Source organism: Sceloporus undulatus, chromosome 6 (genome assembly GCF_019175285.1).
Source record: "Sceloporus undulatus isolate JIND9_A2432 ecotype Alabama chromosome 6, SceUnd_v1.1, whole genome shotgun sequence".
Taxonomy (NCBI): Eukaryota; Metazoa; Chordata; class Lepidosauria; order Squamata; family Phrynosomatidae; genus Sceloporus; species Sceloporus undulatus.
The window spans coordinates 99017578-99040139 of NC_056527.1; the positions used below are offsets into that span (position 1 = coordinate 99017578).

General features: G+C 42.3%; 2 protein-coding genes across 4 annotated transcripts in view; both read left to right on the forward strand.

Moving 5' to 3' along the window:
- LOC121933510 (RNA binding protein fox-1 homolog 1-like) overlaps window positions 1–22562 on the forward strand; it is a 576905-nt gene that overhangs the window by 538760 nt on the left and 15583 nt on the right. The window lies entirely within an intron of this gene.
- Window positions 1–22562, forward strand: part of LOC121933506 (RNA binding protein fox-1 homolog 1-like) — a 31470-nt gene that overhangs the window by 4831 nt on the left and 4077 nt on the right. Inside the window, exons 1-5 of one of the 3 annotated variants that reach the window (XM_042473358.1) lie at window positions 5909–6055; window positions 7419–7640; window positions 20301–20444; window positions 20981–21034; window positions 21983–22075. In XM_042473358.1, coding sequence (XP_042329292.1) covers window positions 7455–7640; window positions 20301–20444; window positions 20981–21034; window positions 21983–22075 — 477 coding nt within the window. In that variant the 5' untranslated portion in view covers window positions 5909–6055; window positions 7419–7454. Of the gene's footprint in view, window positions 1–5908; window positions 6056–7418; window positions 7641–20300; window positions 20445–20980; window positions 21035–21982; window positions 22076–22562 lie in introns of those variants that run through there. The other 2 variants (XM_042473356.1, XM_042473355.1) reach the window with 2 other exon arrangements.

The window sequence follows — 22562 nt, forward strand, 5'->3', positions numbered from 1 at the left end:
TTGTACACTGAATGGGTCTTATGTGCTATGTGGCATGGCTTCAATGTACAATACTTAAAATTCATGTACACATATAAGATTGGAGGATAAATTTCAGGAAACGGGATGTGAAGGCCACCAACTTGGATGGATTTAGAGGGAGAATTAGAGAAATTAATAGAAGATAAGGGTCTCAATGGATACTTGTAATGATGGGCATATTGTTGGGTTCTGTGGGTGGGAGAATACATTGCATTCTTGTTCCACTGGTGGGCTTCTCACTGGGACATTTTAGTGAGCTTTGGTGGGACCAAAAGTCACAATATGACAATACCTCTTTCCCTGAAGTTGCAAGCTCTGTGAATCCCCCCGAACTCCCTGCAAGCCACTCCCAACACAATTCCTACCTGTTCACAAGGCCAGAGGCTCTTTCACATTACACAATTTATAACACTATTCCATTTTAATTGCCATGACAACGTCCCATGAAATCTTGGGATTTTCAGTTTGTTGAGTCATATTTAGAATGCTCAGCCAGGTAATTCTGGTGCCTCACCAAACTACAAAGCAAAAATAGTAGACAAGAAATCACAACGAACCGTGAACCTGGAACCTTGGGCCTTTCGACACTACATAGTTATAGCACTATGATACCACATTAAGTGCCATGGCTGCATTTCCCCCTCCCCCAGCTTTAAATCCCAGGATTCCATAGCATGTTGCTATGGCAGTTAAAGTAGAATTAGAATACTATAACTGTATGATGTGAAAGGACCACAGTTCCGTGTCTGCAAATCGACTTCATAAGTCATCTCCCTGTTTTTAACACACTAGGAAAAGAAATAGAGTCCTTGTGACCATCACTTCATACTTAAGGCTGTTGGCAGTTTGTGTAGGATGTGGAAGATCCTCTTTCACCATGTAGCTCAGTATCATCACAGTACATAGGAGGTTGCCTTATAAAGTCAGACTGTTAGTCCATATGATTTAGAATGGTTTGCTCTACTCCAGTGCTGATCCTGCTACCTGATCCTTTTGAATGTATAAGCAGTTTGAAAAGCCAGTAAAGCTCCTTTATATAGATAAGGAAGGAAGAACCAAACTTATAATTTTGGCTCATAATAATGCAGGGTTTTGTTTTGTTTTGTTTTGAATTCTGAGGCTTTTGAATCAGGGATGGCAACTGTGGCCCATTAGATCTTGTTGGAATGTAGCCTCCATAATCCTATTGACTGTGCTAGCCTGAGTTGATAGACACTGCAGAAACAACTGTGTGTAGAAAGCCACAGTTTTCAGGGTACATCTACACCATAGAAACACCGCAGTTTGACACCACTTTAAGTGTTGTAGCTCCATCCTATGGATTCCTGGAACGTGTAGTTTTACAAGGTCTTTCTGTGCCAAAGAGCGATGTTGCCTCACAAAGCTACAAATTCCAGGATTCTAAAGGATGAAATCATGGTAGTTAAAGTGGTATCAAACTGCATTATTTATACAGCGTTGTTGATGCATTCTGAGTCCATGTCCATAATCTAAATAGTTCAGTGTGACAGTGGGGCAGGAATATTCCTTTTCCTCCATGCGGACATGGCCTCAGTCTCTGCTTTAAAGTCAACCCTTGAAGCCTTCTAAATATGCTAGAATACAGCTTTCATAATCAGACTCACTGGAGATGAAGGGAGCTGTCATCTAGCATATCCCACTTTCCCCCTTTGTTCTCAGTTTACTTCAGTTGCTGCAAACTGATTTCAAAGAGCAAAGGTAGTTTTTATTCAGTTAATTCTGCAGGGAGGAAAGGAGGCTGAGGCAAAATCAAATTGCTGCAGCATCTCCTAGGTTTTCTGTTCTTCCTCCTTAACAACTTTTGCCATCTTGATCACACTCTGCTCTTCCTTGTTCACATGTGTCCTAGATTTCATCTGAGGAACACTGGAGGGTATGAAACCCTTGCTAAGTAGTCTAACTCCTTGGACATTACCCTTCCGCGTTGTGGACTTGATTCATTTGAGTTGGGGAAAATGTGTCAGAAACAGCCTGCAAAACGTTTTTCATGTAGAAGAACTTGGCTGATCCAGGTTATCTGGACTGCCTCCAGAGGCCACTCATCAGTCCTTGGGTCTAAGGAAAATTCCTCGATACGGGTTTCTATTTACGAACATACGTGCCTGGGCTGCTCCCCTTTTGGGGCCTCTCTTGGGCTGCGTGAGTGACAAGATGGTGCTGCAGTCAAGTGGAGCTATTTATAAGGACTGGAAGTGGAGCCAACTCTGATAAGAAATCATGTCCGAAAGGGGTGCCTTACAGACTGTCTCCAGTGATGCACTAATGGTGGTTGTAGAGGGGTGTGTGAGAGTGTGGCAGGGAGAGAGAGAATCTCTGTTGGGCAGGAAAACAGATGTAAATCTTGAGAGCAAGTTATGAGGCTAGATTCTTTTAACCTATTTATTTACTCCCTATGTGTGCCTAAATGCGCACACAACTTTATAGGAAACAGGTGGCTGTCAAATGTGGGCACCCCACCTGCCCGAGACCATTATTCTGTCCTTCGTATCGGAAGCATCATGTGAGACTCTTTTCATGGCTCCACTTTCCCTGTAGTTTTGACTAGACTGAACTGGTAAATTCTGAAATTGAAGACCAATTATCTACACTGCAGTTTTCAAGTTAAGGTTATCCTTCCATCCAAGGTGTCATTCAGATGTCTTCTTCTTTTTTTAGTGGAACAATGCAAATAATCTCAGGCATTCTGGGTTTGCTATTCACACTTTGGGTCTGCATCTATGCGCATGTCTGGGAGTTTGCTTTCTCACACATTCCAGCACTCATGGAAGTATATCGCACGGGTCCTGAAATGGGCCCGTTGCGTTCCAAAACGGGGGGTGCGCATGGGCGTGCATGGAACAGGATGGGGCTAGGAATGCATCTTATTGCACAAGGGTATGCTGCTGCTGCCACTGGGCATTCCAATCACGTCCTACATCCGTTCCAGAGGGCGCAATTTCTGAGAATGCTTTGGAACAAAGAGAAAGTCCTCCCTCAATGAGACCTAGGGCAGGCCCCTAGTGATGTAAAGTAAGGCAGTTTAATCTTGTGAAACACAGTGAAAGATATCTTTTGGTGCAGAGTAGAAGGTGAGCTCTGGCACCATCACAACTGTGAGTCAAAAAGGGAAACTACGTAAATATATAGACCTCCTGTAAAGTTTGCAAGTTGTGGCAGCAAATGAATTAAGTATTGCAAACTGTAGCAAGCTGCTCCTCTACTGGCTGAGCTGAAGAGTTGCACACAGTACTTTCCTCTTGCCTTGAGCTGAACCCAGAGAAACCTTGTACCCTGGTCTTCTACCTGGAAATGACTTATGAAAACTAGAGACTCAGGGCCAGGGACTGAGATCTGGCTACCCCAGGTACATCTCAGGCACCATTTTGCCAGTTTTGTGAGAACTATTATGCCTCTGTGTTCTTGTAGCACATCCTTGCAGAACAGCGGCTGCCACGTCCGCATCAGAGTTTTTTAATGCCATCTGTTCCAAGCTCTAGCAGAGAAGATATGTGGGAAGAGGGCCCGGGGAAGATCAAGCCCAATCTGGTGCAGGGACTGTGTACTTTGCAGTCCTCCCAAGTATCAGTCTCTGTAGGAGATACATCGGATCCATTTGGCAGACGCACAGTGCACAATTCACAGCATGGGTCTGTGGATTAATGCAAACTTGGGCCTAGAGTTGTATGACCTCCAGGAACCCCTAGTGTGCTTGAAAGAGGGCACTGGAGAGCCCTAATTTAAAACAGAGCTATCCACCAAAAATGCTCCTGATTAATTGTCTTTTTACCAATTAATTAAACTTAAAGAAATTTCCATACTAGCAGAATCCATGAAATGGGTGTCTTTTCAAGATGCTGAAAAAAGCAGGAGGGGATGTGGAAAAGCTACCCCCAAATGCTAAAAGAATAGTCTTTTTTTCCCTTTTTCATTTCCAGCATAAGTAATGCAACAGATTGAAAAGAGGCTTAAAAATAACTAGAGTGCAGTTGTACACAGATCTTAAGCATGTTAAGATCACCTTGTTTTTTCTGAGAGTCCTGTGTTCTACTAACTGGAGGCTGGCCTAGTGCAAAACACAGACATACACATAACATAAAAATCCCAAGACCAGGAATGTATGTGGAATATCAGAACTGAACTGGAAGCTCACATTCCTTCTGCACAAAAATCCATTCCAAGTTAGCCCAGTCTATCTATATTCCAGAAACATACCAACCAACTGTCCCAATTTGGCAGCGACTGTCCCAATTAATCCTCTGTCATCCCATGTTTTCAGTTGCCTTTAAAATGTTCTGGTTTCTTTCCTCCTTCTGCTTTCCTTCTTTGTCCTCAGCTTACTTCAGTTGCTGCAAATTGAATTCAAAGTGCCAAAGTTGTCTGCACTCAGTTAACTCAGCAGGAAGGAGAGAAAAGAAAAGGAGATAGAATCTTGTCCTTCCCAATAGACGTGGGCAAAAGCAAACTTCACTACTACTTTACTACTTGATTTGCTACACCATTACTGAGCTGCTGCTTTTGAATGTTTTTGACACATTAATTGGTTTCTACTTGATTCATTGTAGTACTTCACTAAGGAGCTGTTTATCTTCACTACTTTTGGATGTTTCAACATGCTATCTGGACTATGGATGAAAGATTGCTACAGTACTGTATAGGAGGATTACCTGATTCTATTTGATTTATTGTACTATTTCATGGATGAGCCATTTACCTTTATAACTTTTGAATGCGATTATTTTTGCTGCAGCAACAATTTACATTTCTAAACGTGTTAACATGTTTTGTTATAATGACACTGCTGTATTGTTTACTTGTTTTATTAACAGAGTTACAGTGTTTTGTTATAACAGGATTCAGCGTTTCAAATAGCGTAACCTGATTGTTATTCATATTACAGTGAGCTTGGGATAGCCACGCTCAGCTCTCTTTTGCACTCATAGTATTGTTGTAAAGAGAGGGGAAAGCGATACTATCTGTGTCTGCACACCATGTTGGAAAGATAGCATAAAAATTTAATGAATGTGCCATAATTTCCACCTTACTGATTAGTCAACAAAAGCCTATATCCTATGTCTGGTACCTACTGGAACAGAGGCACTGATTCAATTATCAAATCAGCACTTACATAAATTCCATTGATAAATTTTTGGGAGGCCTGCCAGCATGGTGTAGTGGTTTGATCTTTGGACTATGACTCTGGAGACCAGAGTTCAAATCCTAGCACAGCCATGTAAACCCACTGGTGCAAGTCACACTGTCTTAGCCTCAGAGGATGGCAATGGTAAACTTGCCAAGAAAACCCTATAATAGGGCACCTTAGAGTCACCAAAAGTCAGATATGGCTTGAAGGCACACAACCACAACAAACACCAGTTGGGATAAATAAAAACACTGAACAGGGTAACCATCCCAAGGAAGCCAATTCCAGCTTTCAACTCTTTACTGCAGATCTGACGACGCACCAAATGGGAGCAAGCTTTTCCTTCTCTTCCCCCCCCCCCCCAAAAAAAAATAAGAAGAAAAATCGAAGGACACAGTACATAGTGTTTGGGCTTTTTGCCTATGACTGCATTCTCTGCTCGATTCCTCCTAGGATTAAGCCCATGGTTGGCTCAGAGATTAATCTGTCTTTGCTTTTGGACAGGTGGGGCAGGTGCGTGGGCTGCAGAGCTGAGCCTCTCTGGCAGATTGCACATTCCAGGGAAATCTGCAGCTGTCCATCTCCTTTATGTCCCCTCCTTGTTCTGTTTTTGTCCAAAAGCCCCCCAAACAGCTGAAAGACAATGAGACAGGACAAGAGGCTCCAAATAAGGGCAGGCTTGTGATGGTAGCTGATAAGAAGGTGGCCAGTTAAAGGGCTCACATGTGTTGTGATGCCTCCTCATTGGCTGAAGGAACAGCACAAGGGATGCCTTTATAGCCCTGGACCATGTGAGGGAAAGAGAGAGAGAAGAGTGTGCATTTTTCTCCTCCTGAGCATCCCACCCTGGCAGAGGTTCTGAGAAGTTGCAGGGGATGGGGCCTGTCGGTGTAGGTGGGTGATGTTTTCCTAGTTGTGATCTTTTGGGCTTTGGCAGCTCAGATCCCTGGATTCTCCAAGGAAACTGTGTTTGTGCGTTGTGTGAGAGTGAGAGAGACTAGGGAGACAGTGTGGCTGGTTAATACAAGAACAGCTGTGAGGAAGACAGGATGTCTGGGTCCTGAAATAAGAAAAGGAGGGCAGTGAGCAGTTTACAGTAAAAGGGGATGACAACCTTTTTTCCTATATTTTAATAAAACTTAAATATAAAGACTGGATGCTAGGATCCATGCCTAAGTACCCTAAAGGCACCAGATCCTACCTGATCTTGGAAGCTAAGCAGTCAACCCTGGTTAGTACTTGAATGGTAGACCATCAATGAATACTTGCTGCTGTAAACTATATCCCAGAGGAAGGAACTGGCATCTTCATCTCTGACAATTGCTTGCCTAAGAAAACCCTCTGAAATTCTTGGGGTTGCCATAAGTGGACAGTCAACTCAAAGGTACTTATACACAAACATATGTGCTAGGATCCTGGCTTTGCTCTGAGCATCTTCTGTGCTGAAATTCTTAAGTCTGGGGGCTTTAAGGACATGCTGGGAAATCTTTTGCATCCAGCTGTTACCTCTATGCAGCTTGTTGTGAGGTTTTGGGCAAAGTTTGGAAAAGTTACATTTGGGAACTATAACTCTAAGAATTTTGGGAGTTGTAGTCCCAAAAATAACATTTCTAAGCAGATTTTCTTCCTTCAGCTTCAGATCTGTGGTACAGAGATTATAGTACTCCTCACAGGGATGTTGCAAGGATAATGAGACAATATTCTCAGGCACTGCAAACACAGTGAAAGATACTTTTTGGTGCAATGGATATTTGAAAAGGCGGTACTGGAAAGGAAAGAATTTTCTGAGAGAGAAATGAGTGTCTGTTTGTGGTAATAAAGGTAAGTGTTCTGCCCTTGTTCCGTTCTGAGGAGTCCCTCTTGACTTTAGAAGATGCATTAGAAAATACTTGGATTTCTTTGGGCTAAAGGAATGTAGCCTAAATGTATTTTCTTTTTTGTAGGCTCAGTATGTTTATTATACCAGACCAATAAGCCTTCCACAGTCCACAATTATGGTGCTATGATTACACTCCCATGACTCTATCCTATGCAAAACCTATGGGTTTTGCAGTTTAGGAAGTAGTACTTAGAATTCTCTGCTAGAGAGCAATAGTGCCTCCCAAAACTACAAGCCCTAGGATTCCATGGGATGCAGCCAAGACACTTAATGTGGAACCATAGCACTGTAACTATGCAGTGTGAAAAGGCTCAAGGTTCCAGGTTCACTGTTAGTTGTGGTTCCTTGCTTCACTCTTTCTGCTTTTTCTCCCTGCAGGGTAGTCCAGATGCTGCAGTGCCGCCAGCTGATGCCATGACCCAGACGTTCCCAGCTCAATACCCTCCACCACCACCTCAGGCCCGGCTGCCTCCACAGTATCATCTCCACAGCACCCCTTCAGAGTACCCATCTCCAACATCGGCAGATCATAATCTACGCATCTTTCCTGAGCAAGGAGCAGCTGCACCTGAGCCATTGCCGCTGCCACCACCACCTGCCGTAAGTAGGGGCTGAGTGTTTCGTGGTCTCGTTCTGGGAAATCTCAACAACTGCTGAGATAAGGGGTTGTTTTCTGGAGAAGCTGGGGCTGAGCTGAGGCTGAGCTATATAATGTCCCCACCATGATCATTGTGTCATAGTTTCCCCAAGATCATTCTGGTATCAGTAGGTCAAAGATCTGGAATCTTGTGTAACTTTAAAAAGCAATGTCAGCTTGGCAAAGAGAGCTAGTTGACCCTATAACCTTTCGATACCATCTCCCCTAACCTTATCTCACCTCCTCCTGTGTCCCAGACATAAGTAATTTTGGGCAATGCTAATTCCTTTTATTGCAGAAGCCAAACTCTGTGACGGCTACTAGAGTGTTTGGCAAGTGGGTTTTCTGAAACGAGTGAGGCATTTTAGGATTAAGCAAGGCTTACAGTGGGTGACATGGTGCACAGAATTTTGACCGAGTCTGCCTTAGTGCCAGAATCTGTTTGGATTCTCAGGGTTATGCAGTAATACAGAGGAGTGTCTCTGACAAAGAATCATGGAATCATAGGCTGGAAAGGATCACGAGGGCCAAAGAGTCTTTACACACATCACAAAGTAAATGTCAACTTCCCCCTCCCATCCTTTAGAATTTAAGAGGGGAGGAGAGAAAGTACATCCAAAGTAAAGTAATGGTGTTACTTTCAGGAGCTAGCATGGACTCTGGCTCATCGTTTTAGAAATTAAGCACAGGATAGGAATCGGCTTCCTATGAGATTCTTTTCTCCATAGATCAGGTGTGTGTGTTTGTAAATTCAGAGATGGGCATGGGTGTGAGGAAACTCCTGGACAAACCCCAGTCCTACATTTATTATTTCTATGTATTTATTTAGAAGATCGCCCTCTGCACATCCATTTAGTGGGTTGAGAGGTGGTAAATAAATGCCTTAAATGAAATAAATAGGATTTATGAGCCACCTTTTAAAGTTAGTCCTCACAGGGAGTTAAATTAAAGCTTCATTGCATTGTCTACACAGAAATGAAAATGAAGTCTAAAATCAAGAGCTTGGGAAAGTTACCTTTTTGTAGCTCAGCTCCCAAATTCCACCAGTCAGCACGATCTTGGACTCAATTTTCTCTAGAGCTCATAAGGAATAAGCCCTTAAACTTGATCCCATTGTCAGTGCCCAAACCTGGGGCACATGGAAGGAGGGCATACTTTCCAACGTTTCGTAGATTAAAATTGGAACATGTCTGGATCTGGCTAAGTAACATCAACATTTTTGATGGCAAAAATTATTAATAAGGAAGAACACACAAGATAAGAGGGGTTGCAGGAGTTTGCTTTTCTTTGAGCCTCTTGGGAAAGGCAAGCATCTACCCCCCCTTGCCCCAAGATTAATTGAATTCAAACATCTTTTGCATGCTGAACTCAGTTTGCAGTAACTGAAGCAAGCTGAGAACAAAGGGAGAAAGTGGGAGGATGATATTAAAATAGGGGCATTTTAATAACAGCTGAAAAAGTGAGAATTAATCGGCACTGTCCTTGAGAAATTGTGACCGTTAGAAGTTATGGGAGAAATACCACTGGTCATGCTGGGGCTTGTGATCCAAAAAAATCAACTTTTGAAAAGTTTGATTATGGGCCAAGCTAAACAGGAAAGTCATTAGGACTCATTTATGACACTGTAATGATAGGGTCTGGTGGGCATTGTGTGGAATTCCATAATAGCAGATAAATTCCAACAGATATTAAAAATCCATCTCCCATGGATTCTATCTGTCACTTCAGAGGTCACAATGCCTGCAATTCTTTTTGCTTCTTATCTAATAAATCAAGATTATCCATGCTTTCCCAAAGATGGGTCACAAATTTTCCTGCAGTTCCACATTCTCTCTGGTCATCAGCTTATTGCTTATGTTCCGTCCTCCTTCATTAAAGTATTATGCATCTCCCTTTAAATTTCCCTTAAAGAGTGGTTAGACTTCTAAGGAAGGATTAACATGCAGGAGGAAAGATTTGCCTTTTTCTTTGGTCTAGTGGTGGGGGAAGAATCTCCGCTGAAGTAGGGAGACTTTAAAATATCCTGTTCATTAGCCTCAATGAATAAATGGCTGAGAGTTCCCAATATTCTGCATGTAATACATCACACATGGAAAGGTTGCCAGCTTTTGAAGGGCAGTCACCCCTTATGAGGCCTAAGATCATTTCCACCAGTCTGCTGGCAATCTTGTTTAGCTCCATTAAACTTGCCTAATGGCTTCCATGTCACTGAGGTAGTGAATCTATTTTGGATTTCAGGCCAAATTGAAAAGAAATTATGCAAGGTGCTGAGCCCTATCCCCACAATATGTTCAATACCTTGAGGACTCTTGTAAAGTTTGGCCTAAAACCTGAGTGTATTTACTGCTACACTGTTATGTATATTACCATGTGAACTCTGGTTTAACTCCATGCCATGCAAAATGGCACTAAGTGTCTGCAAAAGGGACAGGGTACTCTAGACTACCATTCATTTTTATCTTAATAATACTCAGCATTTATATATCACATTCAAATGTTCAGAGCATTCCAGATATTCTTTCTCACTAATACAACAGCCCTGCAAGGGAGACCAATCCCCCCCCTAAAATTGGAAGCAGAAGGCTGAAGCTGAGGGAATAGTGACTTCCCAAAGGCCAATCACAGCCTATATTTATTTAGATATTAGCCTTGCTTTGTGCAATGAGATTTACTTCCAAGTAAGCATGTATATGATTACAGCCACAGTAATTTTGTGTTTCAAGAAAGATTTCAAAGACCAGCCTCCTTGATCAAATTCTTAACTGCTGCACTATAGCTTAACACTAAAAGAATGCAGGACTGTCATTTTGAGAGATATCAACTTTACAGAGTTTCTCACATTGACAGTCACATCCCCAAACTATAGTTCACAAGATTTCTCAGAGACATCATGACACTTAATAGTGCCATAAATCTCAAGTGTTTGTCATGCCATGGATGATAGGTTCTGACATTTAAACACTTCCGGATGACAGTCTCTCCAGTAGCCAAAGTGAACTGCAAATACAAGGCTGTGCAGTGCTATTCCAGTCATGACTCTTCTTAATACAGTTATTTGATTATAGCAGAAACCATACTTTAGTGGCCAAGTGCATGATCTGCGTGCAGAAGTTCCTGGGTTCATTCTTTTGGACTCTTCTCATAAGACTGGAAAGATTCCTGTCTAAAAAACCTTAGAGAGCCACTGGGAGTAGGCAGGCCTGAGCAACATGGGAAAGTGGCCTAACTTGGTGTCACAGGACTGGGGAGTGTATGGCACTCTTGATACTGATGAACTGCTAATCCCATCATTCTTCACCATTGGCCAAACTGGTAGGGGCTAATGGAAAATGGAGTCCTTCAGCACCTGGAGATCACATTCCCCAAGCTTGTAATATTGTTTCACCAAGTGTTATTATGCTAACAGGGTCTCTAGGACTAACCCTTTGGAACCAGCCCATGAAGCATTTTCTTTAATGAACGTTTGATCATAGCAATTGGCAGGCAATTATATTTGGCTTCATATCACAAAAAACTTCACTTGCCAATTTTGCTGTGCATTGTTTAAAAGGAGAGGGAAAAGCCAAACAAGGATTTGTTTGTTTTCTTTTGGTCTGTCACTATCTAACAGGGGTAGTGCAGCCAGGTGTCAAAGAAGGCAGAGCTCCTGTGTCAGTAATATTTTGGTTGAAGAGGGGGTTTCAGCAGGTATGTCTTACACAGCAAGACAAACTGTATCCCCTGAGACACCTTCTTCTACACATGTATTAAAAGTGCAATGCTCCTGTCTTCTTTTGCCTCTAGCTACCCTTGGGCAGAGATCAGTGCCATCTCACCCAGGTTTGAAAAGATGACTGTTGCTTACACTTTATACATTGGATTTCCACTAATCTAAATCTATGGTCATGCAGGTCTTGTGAACATTTGAAGTGCTACAAAAACCTGTTTACCAGATGCAAAGGTAGCAGAAACAAACATTTTGCAAACAACAGTGCTTTTACTGGTTTAATTTGCAAGGTTGTTGCCACAAGGATTATTAAAGAACAAATCTGGAGGAGTGTTATATATGTGCAAAGTATTAATATACAGAAGGCATCTACAAAAGAGACCAGCTTTGTTTGCTCAGCAAATTTCTAATAACAAACTTGGCCACACATACATGTCAGTATTTTTAGGTTTGTGTTGTTGTTGTGTGCCTTCAAGTCATTTCTGACTTATGGCGACCCTATCACAGGGTTTTCTTGGTGAGATCTTGAGTGGGGGTTGCCTTTACCTTCCTCTGTGACCCACTGGGTTTTTATGGCCGAGTGAGGATTTGAACCCTGATCACCAGAGTAGTAGTCCAGCACTCAAACTACTCCTCCTCACTGTGTCTTGTATTTTCTTAGATTACCAGAGGGTGAAAATAGCTCTGCCTGGTTGTCTGCTGGCAGTTTTTACTTGACCTAGATGACCCAGTGAGTTTTACAAATTTGGCATTCTGTCAGGTTGGACTGTCTTGATCCTTTACTACCTCCAAAAGTACTATTACATATAAGGACAACATGATATGATAGATATCAAGTAGATGCAGTTTGAAAGTTTCCGATTAGGATTTGTAGATGCAGCTCTCCAGAACTAGGCAACTCCTAATTCCTGCTCAGAAGAAAGCAATAAGAGCTTTGCTTTTCCATTTTTACACATCTCCGGAGGTCTCCTTTTTCACCTTTCCGGGTAACAACTTATTCTGTCTTCCCAGAGCCTGTGACCATGAAGGAGATGGCCTTCTGTGTGTCCATATTGAGTAACACTTTTTTCTCCAGCCAAGACAGCTGCACCCCTATCAGATTCCCTGTTCTCTCTCTTTCAATCCGTCTCCTTCCCATCTTTCACCATCTTCACCAGCAGCTGTTTATCTTCATGGGACAAGTGGTGTGTCAGTGATAGCCCCTCTCAAGGACACAGTGTCCTCCATGAGACTGTACACAGAGAAGGCACAAGTCAGTTAGATGCCAAAATAGAAAACCCAAATGGTACCCCTTTCCTTTTTCTGGTTGTAAAATAGTGGTGGTAACAACAACAACAACAACAATAATTAAAACATGGGCAATTCTCTGAATGCCAGCTGCATCCCCCAGTATACCACTTGAAGCATCCTGCCTCATTTTGCTATAAAGTAGGACGGTGCAACAATTTCAAAGAAAACTCAAAGCCTGCTCAGACCTATTTCACAGTTGCCTAATTTGGCCTCCCCCTTGTTGTCTAAACTGTCATAATGTTGCTAATGTGGTGGAGAGATCTAGCCTGCCCTTGTTCCATTTAGTGGCAGCACAAGCTGGGAGAACCAGGAGGTCAAGCTTTTAATAGCATAGAGGTAAACATGATCACCTGCTAATTCTTGCAAGTCAAATTGTTGTTAAAGGCACAGCTGAAAGGACTGATTCAGAATCAGCAACTGTACAGTCATCAGTCCATGGCTTGGTTGTTCTTTATCCAGACTACATTTGATGTCTTTGCCTGAACGAGGAGACAAAATGGTGGAAATGATCTTGATTCAAGGGTGACCAGTGGTTCCTGTGTCAGAGGGAACAATGAATCTGCATCAGAGCCTAGACAAATTTTTAAAGGACCTATACAAGGTGTTGCAGTTATTTTGGGTGTACAGTCCATTATTTCTATTATTCTTATAGTTATTTTGGGTGTACACTAAGCAGTGCCTTAGTGGTTGAGACTAAGTGGTTCTGCTGATTGGAAGATTGGAAGGTTGGCAGTTCAAGGCCTGAGTGCTGCATGATGGGATGAGCTCCCATCACTAGTCTCAGCTTCTGCCAACCTAGCAGTTTGAAAGCATGCAAATGCAAATACAGTAGATTGATAGATACCAATGCAAGCTCTTTGGCTTAGAAACGGAGATGAGCATCGCACCCTACAGTTGGTTTTGACGACATTCATGTCAAGGGACTACTTTTACCTTTTACAGTCCAGCACTTTGGATAGCCCATTTGAAATCTGGATTAAAATTTTAACCGATTCACTTCCCAGTCATCAGCATCTGCCGTTGTGTCTAATCCTGCTCTAGTTCAAAACACACTGCAGAAATAATTCAGTTTAAGACCACTTAAACTGCCCTGGTTCAACACTAGGGAATTCTAGGAATGGTAGAGAACTCTGGTGCTACAATAAACTACGATTCCCAGGGTTCCCTAGCACTAAACCAGGGCAGTTAAAGTGGTCTTAAACGGGATTATTTCTGCAGTGTATTTTGGATCTTAGTTACCTGTTTCCAGTTCTTTTCTGCTAGTTCAGGTTATCATCTTTCCCACCCTTCATGACTGGGAGATCTCCAGAGAATGGCAAGTTGGGCCATTGCTGAATGCCCTAAAACTGGAAGAGGACATCCATCCACAAAATATTGTGTTTTATGGTTTCTAGAATGAAAACTAGTTAGGGCTCCAATACCTTTAATGGTTCTGTAGAACAGAGAACTTCAGTAGGTGCTGCTTGTTGTCGGGTTGCGTCAAAGGTACAGGAGCCCTCCCAGTTTTTCAGGCTGCAACTCTAGACTATATCCACTTTGCACAAGAAGATCTGTCATGGCCAAGGAGAATTCTCAGTCTGCATATCCTGATTCTTTTTGGTTGGGCAGGGGGATTAAGGACACTATGCCTGGAGTACATCGTGATCCTGAGAGCTATGGTCTGAAAATGTAACTTTTCTAAATTCTGCCAGAGTCCTGTGAATGAAGAGCAGCCAGAGGTCTTGAAGCTGCCTGTCAATGGTTAGACTGAACAGGCAGGCTCACAGGTCACCTGGCCAGTCTTCCCTACTGTGGTGAGATGCACTGGCTAAATTGTAGTCATTGTGACTAATTTTTACATATCTTGATGTAATGTATCTTTACGTATAAATTAGCACAAGCAAACTTGTCATACTATTTTCTTTAAGTAATGTTTTAAAAACCCTAGATTACCTCCTCTTTGCATTTGCCACAGAGGTCAAAGAAGAGACTGCTGGAATGAGTCTATAATGTGTGTGTATGTGTGTGTATCCTTTTTCCTTTCCTCCTTTCTCTCCCATCTTCTGGAAAGTAGCTGCTAAGTACCATCAGCAAAAGAACTCCTGATATGTAGTAAATTCACCCCCTGCAATGACCGCTGTATCTTTTCTGGATTAGGGCCTTTCCTGGGGTGTTAACAGCAGCCTTCGTGGACCTCCCATCAAACTCAGGTTTTCTCCCAGGCATCTTGGACTCCATCACATTTCTCTTGTTATAGCCTAATTAATCCATGAGTAGTTAACCTTTTACTCACTGTGCAAGTGCACCTGCTTGTCTTCTCACCCTGACACCTCCCTGCCCCACCACTCCTGTGCATTTGAAACACCCTCCCACCCAATGAATCTTGGTACGAGAATTTAATCCCTGTTGAACTTGTCTTTATGAGCAAAGAGCCCATATTGTATTTGAGGGATGCTTCTGGCTGGCAGTGGGAGGATGGGGGAAATATATGATGAATTGCTTTGGTTCGGGATGGGAGGGACAATGGGTAGGTGGTGGAGAATGGTTGAAGGCCCAAGGGGGTTTGGCTAGTGCCTGGTGGATTGCTTGCATTTCAGAGTGGCCCAAATCTTGTGTGTATCTGTTGTGTTTTAATAGCAACATGATAGGCGCTCCTTGCCGCAGGTGCCGTAAACTTAGTCATTCTCACAGCACAGCCTAAGAGCATATATGCATGCTGACTCAGTGTATGTTCATTGTGGTTATTATATTATTATTATTATTATTATTATTATTATTATTATTATTATTTAAAGAGACCTTGTAACACCTTTGAGACTACCTGAAAGAAAGAGGTTGGCAGCATGAGTTTTTGTAGGCTTAAATCTACTTCCTCAGATGCATTTGGTGGAGTGGAAAGCCCACTCCACAAAAACTCATGCCACCAACTTCTTTCTTTCAGTTAGTCTCAAAGGTGCTACAAGATCTCTTTATATACTGGTTTTACAGACTAACATGGCTATGTTTTTTAATTTTACCATTATTATTATTATCTTCCTTTCCCCTAGACTGAGACTCAAAGCTGCTTGCAACAATTAAAAAACTTTGTTTAAAAATGCACAAAGTACAAAAGTCAAAACAATTAAACAATCAGAAAAAATAAAACCAGGTTAAACCATATATTAAAACACACAAACATGCACAGCATTTAGCAATATTGTACGCATTATGTAAGATGGGCCCTTGTGTCATCACTCATCAAATGCCTGTCAGAATAGAAAAATCTTTGCTTGTTTGCAAAGGGTGAGAGCAAAAAGGTAAGGGAGGAAAGGTCAGAGGGAATCTTCCTTTTGATAACGGATGAAACCTGAGCCTTAATACATCTTTGGTGTTTTGTTTCAAAGCCAATTTATTTTCCTCCTTTTCTCTATCCCCATCTCTCCTCAGCATCAATGAGACCAGAAGGAGGGGTAGAACCACAGGAATGGGGAAAATAAAAACCAGAGGCAACTTTATTAAAGTTAAATCATTGCCTACCCCCATTCACCACTGATTCGCTGCTGAGGATGGTTCAATTTATAGGAAGATTTCTATGAGCACCATTAGCTTCTATATCTGGAAAAACAGCTTGAGATAGGATAATTTTTAAGTGGGGAAACAGTGCAGGTAGGGGAGGGTTAAGCATGCTCTTCCTCCACAAAAATGCACAGCTTCCCAAGGCTGCTTTTTATTTTTGTTTTTAAAAAGTTAAGACATAGCTGTTTGTTTCTTGCGCAATGTCTGTTCTGATTATGAAGTGTCCAGACAAAGTTCACTTTCTTTGCTGTCTGTAAAAGCAAGCCCATGCAGTTAGTTTGTGACCAGCCCATTGCATAGTGGCACCTAGTATGGCTACAAATCATATGTTTTGTACTCACACACACACAGAGTCCCTCAATGCTTCTTTGTACATGTGTTGCTGTCATCCTTACATGTAGTCCTTAAGCATCCCTCCCAATAGGCCCTGCCTCTCATTGGTAGACAGTATAGAAGTGGGGCTGATACCTTCCATATCAGAGGGTGGTAAATCCACTTGTTTTAACCCAAAGTTTAAAGGAGTTCTCCATGTTGCTGATTCTTAGGAGTTTTTCACACAGCTAAAAAACCCGGCTTACCTTTCCCAGTTTGAATTCTCTTCCAGGATGCAGCTGGATACTATCACTCGAATTTTGCCACCAATGCTGCCTCCTGCCTAAATCCAAGCTCCCAGCCATACTCAGTTGGCTGATTTGCAAAGTCAGGGACTTCCCGGCTTTGCAAATCGGCCAGCTGAGCGTGGTTTCTAGCTGGGTTTTAGGTGAGAGACAGCATCAGTGGCAAAATGCGAGCGATAATATTCGGCTGCATTCCAAAAGAGGATTCAAACCGGGAAAGGTAAGCCACATTTTTAGCTGTGCAAAAAAACTCCGTAGCCCTCACCTTGGGCAACTCCTCTGAAGTTCAGGCTGCTGCTGTACAGTATAGTCGAGTGGTTCCCCAATATGGTTTGTTTGGGAACCACTGGAATAGCCTGTAGCAGATTCAAAGACAAGTTCAACGTTGTCCCTATGCCAGATTGATTGCTTTTCTGGCTATTCTCCCAGTCATTTAAGCCATTGCAAGAAAGGCTGCACACACCTCGCCATGCTCTCGGAATGTTGCATCGTGGTGGTGTTCTGCATCTTGAGTTGGATAGGTCCATCTGCATGGAAAAAAGAGAGGTGCAAGTTTGGGATTGTTCTCTGTGTCACCTGGTACGTCTGCCCAAATCTTCTACACAAAGTTCCCACAAATTGCTTTTCTCTCCACTAATGTTCTCCTGTATGCTGGTGTGTGTGTGTGTACGTGTGTGTCCATCCTGTTCATTAACCCCAGTGAATAATTTTTGCTGGTACATTGGAACATTTACTTTTTTGGTTGGTGATGAGGAGAGAAGATTTGGAAGAAGAGTGGATCTGCTTTTGGGTAATGAGATTTGGTGGAAACAAGATGAGATCTAATTTCCATTGGCCTTCTTGGCCATATTGGGGAACCACTGGACTATACTTTCAAGTCTTCACATCCTCTGACAAATGAACAAACTTTGAGCCTTCACAGAATCTAGCAATATATAGAAAGGGTCAAATTGCAAACTGTGAGGCTCATGCAGTTAGCAGTTGAGTGAATGCTTTCAATGAATAAATGGCAGGCATGGGAACTCAATCTGGATTGGGACCCTTTCCAGACACAGGTATAGGGCTCTAACTCTTTGCCCTGTTCATCAGTTTGGTTCTGGATTTTACTATTTACTCTTAAAGAACTATCCACAATAAAAATTACTTACTGTAGTTGTACCCCAGCCAGTTTCATATGGCTTCCCAGACAGAAGAACCCTGTCCCTCTTACTGAACTTGAAGTGTCCCTTCAAGTACCAGTCAAGAGAATGCATGAGTGAATGTTTCCCCCATGTAAAATATTAAAATAAAACCCCATGCAGATCACATACTACTGTGTCAGGAAGAAATCTAGTAGGTTAGAAGTCCTCTCCTTGACGTGCTGATATTCTTTGTGCAAACATGTTCAGCATTTTTAATTACTTGAAAGAACATTCAAACATAGGGATCTCCACTTGAACTCTAAAATGATCCATAATAATATTAATGATTTATCTGCTACATTTCATACATTATCTTTCTGCTGAAAGAAGGCTCACAATTTAAGATTTAATAGGCACAATACAAAAGACAAAACAAATCAAGAGGGAAGTGGAACACTAGCAGGTACCGGCCTGCTTATGTTTTTGCATAATGACCATGTCCAATGAGCACTTAGGATAGTGCTAGGAAAGACAGGAAGCCAAATGGTTTATCTAAATTCATGACATGATACCTTGTGCATAATAATTTCCTTCTCTCCAAAACCAAAACTGACTGTAGCATTGGAAGTTTCTCAGGAAGATCAGACACTGCAGATTCCCATAATTTCTCACCAGGGATTATGCTGACCAGGGCTTTTGGTAGTTGCATTCCAAAACCTTTTGAAGGCCAAAGGTTCCCTATTCCTGTTTAAGGGCATGCATCTAGGTGGCAACGGTTAGTAATAATGACAGTCATGGCAATAATGATTATTTTGCTTTGCTCCAAATGTGCTAGCTTAGAGGAAATCAAGATTTCCAGCCCATTCAGGTGGCAGATGTTTTTTCTTCCATTCCATGCACAAATGGAAAAGGCAATCACAGAAAGCTCCAACTTTCCATGAAAGCTTCAAATATCCAGTCATGCTGTGACTACTGCGGTGATAAAGCAGGCAGAATGCAGCCTACAGGCTGAGACAGAGTTGAATATTGATTTTTCTAAAAAAGAAAAAAAACACCACCAACAACAGAACAACACACCTTTTGTTTCCTTTTGTAACCTAGTCTGAAAATTCTAGTTATTTGCAAAAAGTGGTTTCATTTTTTTCTTGCAATGTTGGGTGGCTGGGAAATCATACTTTCTCAAGGCCACCCACCAAGTTGTATGTGTCAGAGCACAGAATGGGAAGTGCATGTTCCATAGCCCAACTAATAACTTGATCTTCTGCTACTCTCCCAGGTGGCAGTGCACATGCCATTGAATTTGGCAGTTAAGCTCACTTTTGTATTAATAAAATGTACCCAAATATCATCATCATGGCAAAGAACCATTGATTGCTCTGATTTGCCTAATTGCTTATCTAAAGGCCCAGTCACATGGCTGTGGGATTTGGGGAATCCTATTCAACAAAAACCCAAACATTCCTAAGCTATGCTCATATAGCAAGTACCAGGAAAAGACTCAAAGATGCTGACCTGAGACCTGCCTCTCAGAACTGTAGACAGTTCCAGGCAAGAATTGTTTCTGGATTTTGGATATTTTTGGATTTTAGAGTATGTGTATTTCCATATATATACATAATGAGACATCTTGGAGATAGGACCCCAAGTCTAAACACAAAATTCATTTATGTTTCATATACACATAACACCCATAGCCTGAAGGTAATTTTATACAATATTTTAAATAATTTTATGCATGAAACAAAGTTTGTGTACACTGAGCCAATAGAAAGCAAAGGTATCTTAGTCACCCATGAAAAAGGTTTTAGTTTTTGGAATATTTTGGATTTCAGAATTCCCAGTAAGGGAGAGTCAACCTGTCTACCAATAATGCAAAGCTGTGGAAGGGAGCTTCTTGCATTCAGCACCAGGATGAAGTTTGCCAATGATTTTCAGTTCCAAGTTCTCCACCAACATCATGCACATTGGTCTCCTTCCATTCAGCATATAAAGGTTTGAGTAGCCACCAGATGTTCCATGGAGCAGCTAATGAGTATGACGTCCACCCTTTCTGTTAACCGATCTCTCCTGTCATCTTTCCACCCCATTCCTATACAGCCCCAGAGAACTGTAGTCATCTTGTAAATCTTCTTTTCCCTCATGATTGCATGTAACATGAATTGGCTAATATCCATTGTGGAGAGTTACCCAGCCTTGGCCATCTTGTTTCGTCAGAGGCTGGATGAATGCCAGCCTCTCAGGTCCAGAGTTGTCTTATGTCCACCATGCAGAGGTGCAAGGGGAGGGTTGCCTTAGTGGTGTGCATGATCCTGCTTCATTTCCTCTCCACCTATCCTACACCATCCCACCCCCCAGCAGCCAGAAGAGGTCCCTGCACCTGAGCTGTCTCCTGAGACAGAGGAAACTGAAAGCACTGAGAACAAGAGCCAGCCCAAACGCCTTCATGTGTCCAACATCCCCTTCCGCTTTCGTGATCCAGACCTGCGACAGATGTTTGGGGTGAGTCCATCCTACACATAATAAGACACATCTGCTTTCTCTGTGTTGTATTACATGAGCAGAAGTAGGGGAGCTTGGCCAGGGAGTGGGGCTGGGAGGGTCCAAAGCAAAGAAGGTCTGAGGCTTGGCCAGGAGACTGAGGGACCTTCTAGACATCATCTGTGGGTCTGGGTAAACTGCCCACTTTTACTGGACACTGATGCTACTCACTTCTTTGCTCTCTGCTGGCTCTAGAGGCAGGGGATGGCATGACCATAGTGAATGCAAAAGGAGGTAGGCTACCGATGTCACATTTCGAGATATGGCAAGAAGGGGGACAGTCTTGTGGTGTTTGATATAAGTTGAATCTCCATAATGGAGATGCAAGTGGCATTGCTCTGACTGAATTTTCAGGGAAGTATCCCAAGTATTTGTAACAGACAATGGTATAAAATCTTGGTCTGTAATTTTTACACATGATCATGGAAATGTTCTCTAGAGAAGAACTGCTGTGTTTATTGCCTTTGTTGATCACTTTCTTTCCTTCTCTTTTCTAGCAATTTGGGAAAATCCTAGATGTGGAGATCATCTTTAATGAGCGTGGGTCAAAGGTATCAGTTACCAAGAGGGGGGGGGGGGGGAGTCTAGGGTGTCTTAGACAACGCTGCTCTGCCAAGCTTTTTTTCCTCACAGTTGCACCATAGAAGCTCAGGATTTTGATGTTGGCAGGGCCAGCTGAACTGCATGAGCCATACAAGGGTTTTGTAGAGGATGCAGTTTTAAAGAAGGTTTTAAAGAATGCTACAAATGCGACACACAATCCAGTTGGTTGTGCTCCTGCATCCTTGTAAGAGATTCTGGGACATCTCTTTTGGATCACGGGATGCATCTTTTGTGGGTGGCCACATGGGTCTGATTAAACACGTTTAAAATTCAGATATTATCAGACCAAAATCCAATTAGGCCAGCATTCAGCTCCTGGCCATCATCAATTAGATGCTTCCACAATTACTATGAGCAAGGCTTCAAGGTGGTGGCCCTTCTCCCTTGCTAATCTCACCTAACAACTGGTATTGAGTTGCATGCTGTCTCTGAACATGCAGCTGTTGAAGCTTATAACCATTCATAGATTCAACTTCCATGAATTTGTCTAGTCTCTTTCTGAGATCATCTAAGACAGTGCCCTCATTGCTCCTTGGGTTAGTGAATTCCCCAAGCCTGTTGGGCTTTCTCTCCCAAATCTAGGGCATTTTTATCAATCCAATTTCTCTGGATGACACCTTGTTTATAATGCATTATTGTTGGCTCCAAGATGAGATTTTAAAGAACAGATGAATCCTTGGTAAAACAGCCTGGGTTGGTAGGGGATGGGTGGAGTTGTAGTCTAGCACATCTTGAAGAAAAACTTCCGTAGGATACAATAAATATTTAATTGTAGTATTCAATTACTGCTAAATTCAAGGGGGGTTCTTGGCAGCAGGGCTCCATCTGAGGGAACTAGCTGCTGTTAATGTTTCCATCAGAAGATCTTTCGTGCTTACTAAGATATTTTCTCTTAGGGTTTTGGCTTTGTCACCTTTGAAAACAGCCAAGATGCTGACCGGGCACGAGAGAAGCTGAACAGCAGCATTGTAGAAGGGAGGAAGATTGAGGTGAGAAGTTACCACATTCTATGGAGTTTATCACATGGGACGGATCCCATGCAGAAACTTGATTTAATGTTCATGGTTAACCCAAACAGAAATTAGAAATAGCCCACAAAAAGGGGTACTTTTTCAGACAACGTTCCATCAATGAGAAATAATGTGGCATTAATCCGAACGCAAAGTCAACAAAACCCATTCCTTTTTACTTTCAGGAACTTCCCGAAAGAAAAAAGGAGTGTGTTTTGCCGACTTTGCATTCGGATTAATGATCCATTATTTTTCATTGATGCCAACGCGTCTGAAAAACAACCCATAAAAGAAGGTTTTATGTGGATTTTTAAATCCTGTTCCTGCATGGGATTTAACCAATTTGCCTCCGTGTGATAAAGTCCTGTATATAAGTAGCTCTGTGTTTCAAGGTCTACATAATGCAATCACAGATGGGGATCATGTACTCTGTGGGGCACTTGCACTCCCTGAAGACCATCTCTGT